General features: G+C 40.3%; 1 protein-coding gene across 1 annotated transcript; it reads right to left on the bottom strand.

The window, feature by feature from the left end:
• On the bottom strand, positions 1 to 8,086 carry LOC120640986 (nicotinate phosphoribosyltransferase 2-like). Its single transcript, XM_039916928.1, has 15 exons — positions 7,772 to 8,086; positions 5,206 to 5,350; positions 4,796 to 4,915; positions 4,541 to 4,675; positions 4,376 to 4,437; positions 4,091 to 4,166; positions 3,284 to 3,385; positions 3,091 to 3,207; positions 2,488 to 2,546; positions 1,890 to 2,064; positions 1,584 to 1,718; positions 1,410 to 1,508; positions 1,074 to 1,182; positions 446 to 558; positions 1 to 362 (listed from the first exon to the last, which is right to left on the bottom strand). The coding sequence occupies exons 1-15, from the start codon at positions 7,951 to 7,953 to the stop codon at positions 285 to 287; spliced, it is 1,707 nt and encodes a 568-aa protein (XP_039772862.1). The 5' UTR covers positions 7,954 to 8,086; the 3' UTR covers positions 1 to 284.
• Positions 8,087 to 8,340: the final 254 nt, after the last annotated feature.

Genomic DNA, 8,340 nt, shown 5'->3' with positions numbered 1-8,340 from the left:
GGATCTCAAACATTTTTCGCTGTTAATTTACCCATCGGCTCCGACTGTATTCTGTTTTTTTTTTCCACAAAGATGTATGTATAGTATCCCCACCAATCAAGGGATGTGTAAAAATCAGGCCTGCATCTACACCGATGACCGGGTTTGTACAAGGTGAAACAGTGTGAGAGCAAAATCGTAATGGATGGGCAATGAGCTGATGTTGGGCATGGCTCGTCTGAAATCTTTTTCGCTGTGGTGCTGCTATACTTCCAAGATGGCACGAAACTTCTGTTACCATCTTCCTATTGCAGTTCACCTACTGGCGCCTCGTTCAGCCATAGGCAGTGGATGAAATCGTACAGCTTTGCGCTCACGCTAACCTGCTCAGAGTGAAGGGTTAGTGACGTTGCTGGTAACGACGCGTCACCATGGGAATGGTAACGCGAAAAGAAAAGGAACAAACCTTGTACGGTGTCGGATTTAGCCGCCGGATGTGATCAGGCCGCAGCTTTTCAAGCTGTTGCATGCAGCGGCTTCTGATCTTGTCCAAGGAGGGCAGCTCTGCTCTGGGTTTGTCTGCAGGGGAACACGGGTGCACATGTCATTGACGCCATAACAAGACAATCAGTAAGTCGAGAGTGAGGACACTACAGTGCACAGTATCTTATTGATCCAACGGATATTTATTATCTGGTTTGATGAGGTTACATGTCCTAAATGTGTCCCGTTTTGTTTAAGAAAACTCCAGAAGCAACATGAAAAGGTTGTTGCTCTGTTGATCGATGAGTGCAGGGGAAATATCGACACAATAGGGCACTAGAAATCTACAGAACAATTTGTTCGAGGAAAGATTTTGAGTCAGTCACCTGTGTTTGAGGGAAAATTTTTGCCTGTCACTCTGCTCCATTATTTTAAAAGATTTTACTGCCTAATAAATATGTAGTGCAAAAGGAGGACCCTTTCAACTTTTAAAGGCTATATTGGAGCTGATGTTGATTACTTCCCTTTCAGATTACCAGTTTCCAAAATTTAGTCATGAGTTCATGATCACTGACAAAATTTTCATTACAAGAAAGATAAAAGAGCCATACCTGTGCTCCCAGGCCAATAGCACTGAAGAAGCTCCTCAACATGCTGGGGGACAACGAATGCTCTCTTTGATTCAAGGAACGGATGGCGGCAGAGGATTCTTTCTCCTGCCTGCAATATTTCGACATTATGAAATCCAGCTTAAACATTGGAGATTACTGCAGATAAAAATGTCAAAGACAAGATACATAACATAGGAAGCATGTGATGAACTCAAGTACTAGATTAGCTATGTTCCATTCCAAGGTAGATTCTACAGTTCTGTACTTTGATAATTAAAAATCTTGTGCTAAATATAAAGGTCACATGTGAATAAAGAAAACAGAACTGTAGTTTACCTTAGGTGATGGTTCACTGTCACGAATCATAATGTCTACCAGTGGGTAGCCTTCTTTCCCGTACAATCTGAAACATCGCTTTTTGCACGGAATGGAAACCTGAAATATGCATCATACCATCAGTGAATTGTACATAGAGATAAATTAATTTGGATATTAAAATACTGGACATACTTTTGCCACATCCTCAGAGAGTTTAATACGAGGTTTACTATTGATCTCGACTAGCTTAAAGACACAGCCAAGAGCAGCCTGGGAATAACATGTTACAAGATAAGTTCCAATCCCAAAGGCATCAACCTCATGACCCTGCAAAGAAATGGAGATTTTAAATTATGTTTACAACTGATAGGATTAAAAAGAAAGAAAACTCATAGCAGAAAATACAGATGCATCTGATAACATTGGCAACTTCCATCATAGGGAAAATAAGACATCGTTTTGATAAATTGTGATACAATCACGATATAAGTTTATTACCTGTTTGTTGAGGGCATCAATTGTTTCCTCATTCAGGTCATTGCTAGCAGTGATGACCATCCTCCCAAAACCAGGTACATTAAACTCCTCCTCTACAGCACAGAACACTTTCCGTGCTTCAATAGACAGATAGGCCAGATCACCAGAATCTAATCTAATACCAGATGCCTTGTACCTACAAAAGAAGATATGATTAGGCCCCATGATTTGTTTAAAATTTGAGAAAATATCAAGGAATTTCTTATCTCAGCTAATCAGGGACACGTGAGAAACCCAACCAAATAGAAATAATAAAACATGCAGCCAATTCTCATCTGTATTCCCGAAGCATAAAGGATCTAGAATACTGAGATATTGCAGCTTATTTTGCAACAAAAGGCACCAGTATTACTTGGTCCCGGATTGGTAGGGATTCAAATAATAAACAAAAATCTATTATAAGTTTAAACCATCCTAAATATGCTACTGGTGTGACCTGATAAACTTAAGTTTCATTTATGTTTTCTTGATTCTTTTTTCTTTTGTGTACATGAAATTCCCATGGGAAGATAAGGCTTCAAACACACAAGTAATGAGTGCCAAAGGACATTTGACATACCCTAAATCATGTAGTGCTAGAGCCACTGCGCAGAAATTTGGAATACCACTTCGCATAACCTGAAGGACAAATATTAATAATGACAATTATGCCCCAGAAATTAAGGACTAAAGATGCAGCATAAATAAGATAGTACTCAATAAATATCTACACTGTGCAGATGAGCGACAATGATAGAAGAGATGGTGAGTATGGCTGACGGTAATTGTTAAAATGCACAAAACATAGGTTAAAGATACACATGAATCTTTTAGCAATTGATTTTGATTATGCATTCCGAATAGATACCAAGTCAGCAATAATAGTGAAACCATATTTGTTCAGGCACTATACTCTTAGGCAAAAATAAGTACATACATGTCTATGCCTAAAGTAACAACCAGCACGACGTAAACAAAAGATCACAATTTCTTAATACCACCATTGAAGATGAGGATCAGTTGTAACATCAGAATGAAAAGGAGGTATGTAAGTGGGAGCCTGTGAGGTTTCAGACCTACTCACCACCTCGAGAAAAATAGTGCTGGCCCTAGTCATCCAGACATGAATAGAAGTACAAACAACAAAAGAAAAGCTTGAAGCTCAAACAAACTACCAACTCACGTCATATGTGTCCACAAGAGCTAGGAAGTTGCTCGGAAAAGCCAGCGCATAGGATACAAATGCCGCCAGCTCACTTTGATTTGTATCACCAAATACACCGCCTAATGAATCTGCTACCTGAAATCAAGAGAAAAAAGTAAGATAAGAATACTGCGATAACTAAAACCAATGCAACAAGGTTCTGCAACCACACCTGTATCTTTTGAAGCCACTCTTGCACTAAACTAACAAAATCCTGGCAGACTCTTGAACCATCTTTGCTCCTGAGAGTCTTGTCTGGGATCTCATCAAGGCTCTGAAAGGTTTGAAAGTATGACTAATCAGGAAAGAACCAACTACCAATAAATGGTACAAAAAAAAGAAACAGTACCCCCTCCCCAAAAAAAACATGTACATCTAAGCATGAACTTCTGTAGATGCAAATGCAGAAGACAGTACCAACTGTTGTGCACATTGTACAGAAATGACATGAAAAGGAGTCATTATGCTCATATGATAATCCATAGGTTTCACATACAACAACAACAACAACAACAACAACATAGCCTTTTTTCCCAAGCAAGTTGGGGTAGGCTAGAGATGAAACCCGAAAGAAATAAGTTCAAGGTTCAGGCACATTGATAGCTAGTCTCCAAGCGCTCCTATCCAAAGCTATCTCTTTAGAGATATTCCAATCCTTAAGGTCTCTCTTAACCAACTCATCCCACGTCAGTTTAGGTCTACCTCTACCCCTCTTTACATTATCGACCCGCTCAAGAACCCCAATCCATAGGTTTCACATCAGACTAAAAAAAAAAGGAAATCTGGCTAAAAAGAGGAGGAATGGAACACAATACCCTGAATCCTAAAAATGGGGCTAGCAGCCAATGTAGTGAAGAACAAAGACTTTGTTTGACTAATGCAACTACAGTATGCACAGAAATAATGTTCTCCAGTGAAGAAAATTATTGTATTTGTGAAAGCTTTCATTCATTCATAACAGGAAGGATATTTTACTGACCATATATGAACTAACAAAAGCATGAGAATGTGTTCCACGAAGTGGTATGCCAAACAAATTTCCAGCCAACACATTACTGCAAAAACAAGAAAAAAATTAAGCACATGACGAACACATTTTGATATTTTTGGGGAGAAAATAAACATTTGGTAAGGGGGGAAAAAGGCTATGCAATGCAGTGATAACTGAAAATACACTTCTTCGTCAAGCATCATTATAAAGAGCAAGGGCCATAAATATGCTGGATTTTTCTACTTATAGATTTTAGAAGTGAAAAGAACCCACCTGGTGGCATCAAAACCTCCCATAAAACAATATTTTGAGGCACTTATTGCACCATCGGGTCCCTGCAGTAATAAAAGTTGCAGTGATATATGCGCACGAAAATATTAATCTGTACAAAAAAGTGTTACAATGACAGTTGAAAAGGGGCGGATAATAATATCACACCTGTGCTCGTCTTAAACCGAATTCCAATAGAACCTTTGATTTGCCAGCAACATGGCGATGCCGTGCAGCATTAGTAGTTACCAAAGAGGCATAATTTATAAGATTTACGAATGGAGTTTCAAGAAGTTGAACCACCTGATGATGTCATAACAAGTGTAAGTTACCATAGAGGCATTTCCAGATTTCGGTCAATGCTCAAAACAATGTATGGCAAACATATACTAGTCGAACAACTGGTGAGGGCTTTGAACTTACTGCAACTGGGCCCTCAACTCTCATCAAGGGCACTTTTGGAAAAACTACCGAGCCCTCAGGAATGGAGTACACCTCAACATCAGAGCAGTCAATTTCCCTAAGATAATTGAAGAATTCACCCTAGGAATTGTATAATACATCAGAAAATGAGCATTTAGCAGGAAAATAACCATAAAGAATTCTATTAAAAGTTGAATGAAAAAAGAAAATATCCTATGCACGTGCATTTTAAAGTTACTCCTGCTTCCTCCATTCAAAGTAGTATTTTTTCCACTTCATGCTAATCAACCTCTCTATACATACAGGTAACTAAAAGGTTGATTTACAGCAAAACCAGCAGCCTATCTAGGAACCATTCACCAAAATCATGGGAACAAAGAGAGATTACTCATGTACGGATGAGATGATACCTCACACATTGGCATGACAGATTGGAGGAAAGAAATGTCATGTTCCGTGAACTTAAAATTTGCAATAAACTTAATGCACTCCTCGAGGCCAGCAAAAACAGTGAACTCCCCACCAAATGGATTTTTCCTAAAGTACAAGTCAAAGCTGTGAAATGAAAAGGAACCAATCAGGATGAGGTTGACAAAGCTGCTAGCTGTAATACATTCTTTCCATTCATAGACTTGCATTTGTTGAAATCAAATAAAAAGGCATTAGAAACTAGATTCACTGAAAGCTTCATGGAAGAATAGCACTTGGATGGACATTCAAGTTGGGGATCACTTTCTCATGCTAATACTTTCCGAATTCCTAAGATTCAGGTTATGATTTTTCCAATTGTATGAGTCCGTTATAGGTGGATAATTTTGAAAAATTGCTGTCAGATTAAAATTCAATGACCATAAGCTTCAAATCAAAGCCTGTGTACCCCAGCATGTTAATCGCGAGACAAGATATATTAATCCCCAAAGGAACAAGCCAGAAAAATCTCAAATCCAGTGAGATCCTTTTGCTACTATCCTCTCAGTTTTGGCTGTGCACCCTGAGCCTGGCCAGTGCAGTGATAAACTTTTCAGCATTTATTGTTTCATCTCCATAAATCTAAGTGCTTATAGTTATTCTGGTAAGAAGGTTTTTCTGTTCACACTTGAATGAAGAATAAATACAGAACAAAGACATGCCAGAAATAATCTCCTGTAAACAAATGCATACATTACCTTATCTTAAGACAAATGTGGACGAATTGTTAAAAACAAGATAAACATGGAGAAAATACTTTCCCACCTCAGCCTAGTTGAATTATGCCGTGGCCTAGCAATAACATACCATTTGCATGTTTAAATTCGCCTAATTTGTGATAAGAAAAAAAATCTATGCGAGATTGGTGTTGCTTTGTTTGGACGAATGTGGAAGAACATTGCTAATGATTTAGGGAGCTGTTGAAAAAAAAAGGAAAAAAACACATTGTATTTTCAGAAGCCGACAAATATCTTATACTGTAGGCAATAACGTATTAATGCGATACATGCAAAAGTAAGTCCTATTACCTTATTCAGATAAAATCTTAAGGTACAGAGGCACATATGATTAATAAAGGAAAAAAAGCAGTAGGTTCCAAACACCCTTGTCAAGAACCATGATTATATTCCATACAGACATAGAGAAAATCGCTTCACCCAAAGATCCTTGTTTAGCACAATATGCATAAATAAGTTTCTGTAGGTCCATAGTATTGCATTGTCATGTTGTACATAGGTAATAACAATATACAAAACTTCCTAGTGTAATCTGGAAGTACATCACAGATTATTCCTCGAATCACAAATTACAATGTTTTTTCCTCTTGAAATTCAATTGTTCCTGAACTAGATAACATATGACGACATCATCTTGCTTTTTCTCACCTTAGAAAAAGGGGACGTCCACTATGGAAACATGCAACTTATTTTTAAGTAAACGTTGCTTTCTTGCATACGTTTGTGACTGTACACATTTCAAACATTGGATGGCCAAAGCAATTAAATATGAAATCCAAAGATGAAATGATTGTCTCATTTGTTTACTCAAGTAGTAAAGCTTGCACATCTGTTTGTCTTAACTTAGGTGTCCCCATCCATTTGTCTCCGATGAATTACATCATGATTTAGGGGGACAAAAACTCTATGTGCAGACTGAAAATTATCCAAGACTAGGTACACTTATTTGGTAAAATCTATCACAAGAAGGGCAAGGTCGTAAAAGCTTTGGCTCCAGAACCCGATATATCATATATGTTAAACTAACACAAAATCCGGAATATACCTTTGACAACAGAGCACTAATGATCCTCGTCAACTCCAAGCCACTACAACACAGCTAAAATACTAACCTCGACAAGGATTGATTAAAATTGCACACTGAAAAGAGCTTCCTAAAGAAATACAAAGTTGAGCTATGAAAATGAAAGCCCCATTGGAAGACAGAGCATTGCTCATATTTTTAATAAGCAACATCGTATTGGCAAATGGTAATACCTATTGACATAGAAAATGTACTAACGTAGTAGCATAAAAACGAACAAGAGATTTGGAGCTGCGGAAATGGTCGAAATGACTCTACTAATACCACAGCTTCCCAAAGCAAAAACAGAGCACCAACTAGAAAAACAAAATTGAAAAAGGAAACACTCTAACAATCAACCAACTAGCAGCAGAAAAGACCACGCCGAGTTAAACCACGACGGAGATAAAGTGAGAAAAAATTGTAATACCAAATAACCGATTCTACGAGCATATATACTGGCACATTGATCAGAACCTAAAACGAGAGTATCTCAGCAACAGAGGAGAGTTGCATGAGCGACGGCCAATAACATCCCCCCAAAAGCCCCATCCCTCAAAACCTAACCCGGCACAGACAAGCCACGCTCACCACCCTCGCTCCAGATCACCGCCCCCCGATCCAATCCAATCGGCGCACACGGCTAAACAGCGCACACCCGCACGGGCGCGACGAACTTAGCGGGGCAAGGGGGAAGAGGGCACTCACACGGCTCGGTCGGCGTGCTTCCCGGCCTTCCAGTACGCGTACGCCATGGAGAACTGGTACTGATCAGTGAGCAGCGCCGTCGCCATGGGGTTGGTGGGCGCCCCCACCTGCGCTGCCATCCCCGCATGGGTGCCGTTGCCGTTGGCGTCGGCGCTCGCGTGCGGCGCCGACGTCTCCGCCATCCTGGCCTCCCGGAAGAGCTCCTGGGAGGCGGCTCCGCGCTAGGGTTGGCTTGGCTGAGGGGGCGGGAGAGGCTTCCGCGCCGGGAGGGGAGGCGGGAGGCGACAACTGGAGGAGACCGGAAGGAGGCGGAGGCGGAGGCGGAGGAGGCAGGGGCCTGATGGGAATTTGGGAGTTCGGCCGGGAGCCGAACGGTATTTATACCGTTGGAGGAGTTGCAGGCGGGCCCGGAGGAAAGAGGCAAATGACACCGGCACCCCTGCTGGTCGTCAGGTTTGAACCAGCGTCTGCTAACAGTGTTGGATGTAGTATTTAATGTAGTAACTTGCAAGGAAGTTACAGTGTTACATCATGATGTTTGATCCCTTGACATTGATTTGGCATATGGT

This window comes from Panicum virgatum, chromosome 7K (genome assembly GCF_016808335.1).
Source record: "Panicum virgatum strain AP13 chromosome 7K, P.virgatum_v5, whole genome shotgun sequence".
Lineage (NCBI taxonomy): Eukaryota > Viridiplantae > Streptophyta > Magnoliopsida > Poales > Poaceae > Panicum > Panicum virgatum.
The sequence above is the reverse complement of the archived record's forward strand: the minus strand, read 5'-3'. Positions and strand labels throughout refer to the sequence as shown.

Excerpts from the sequence above, each read along its gene's own strand:
- LOC120640986 (XM_039916928.1), bottom strand. The coding sequence starts at position 7,953 with ATGGCGGAGACGTCGGCGCCGCACGCGAGCGCCGACGCCAACGGCAAC. Across the intron at positions 2,547-3,090 it reads CTCTTGTGGACACATATGAC|GTTATGCGAAGTGGTATTCC; the intron begins GTGAGTTGGTAG and ends TTTGTCCTTCAG. Across the intron at positions 559-1,073 it reads CTATTGGCCTGGGAGCACAG|ACAAACCCAGAGCAGAGCTG; the intron begins GTATGGCTCTTT and ends GTTCCCCTGCAG.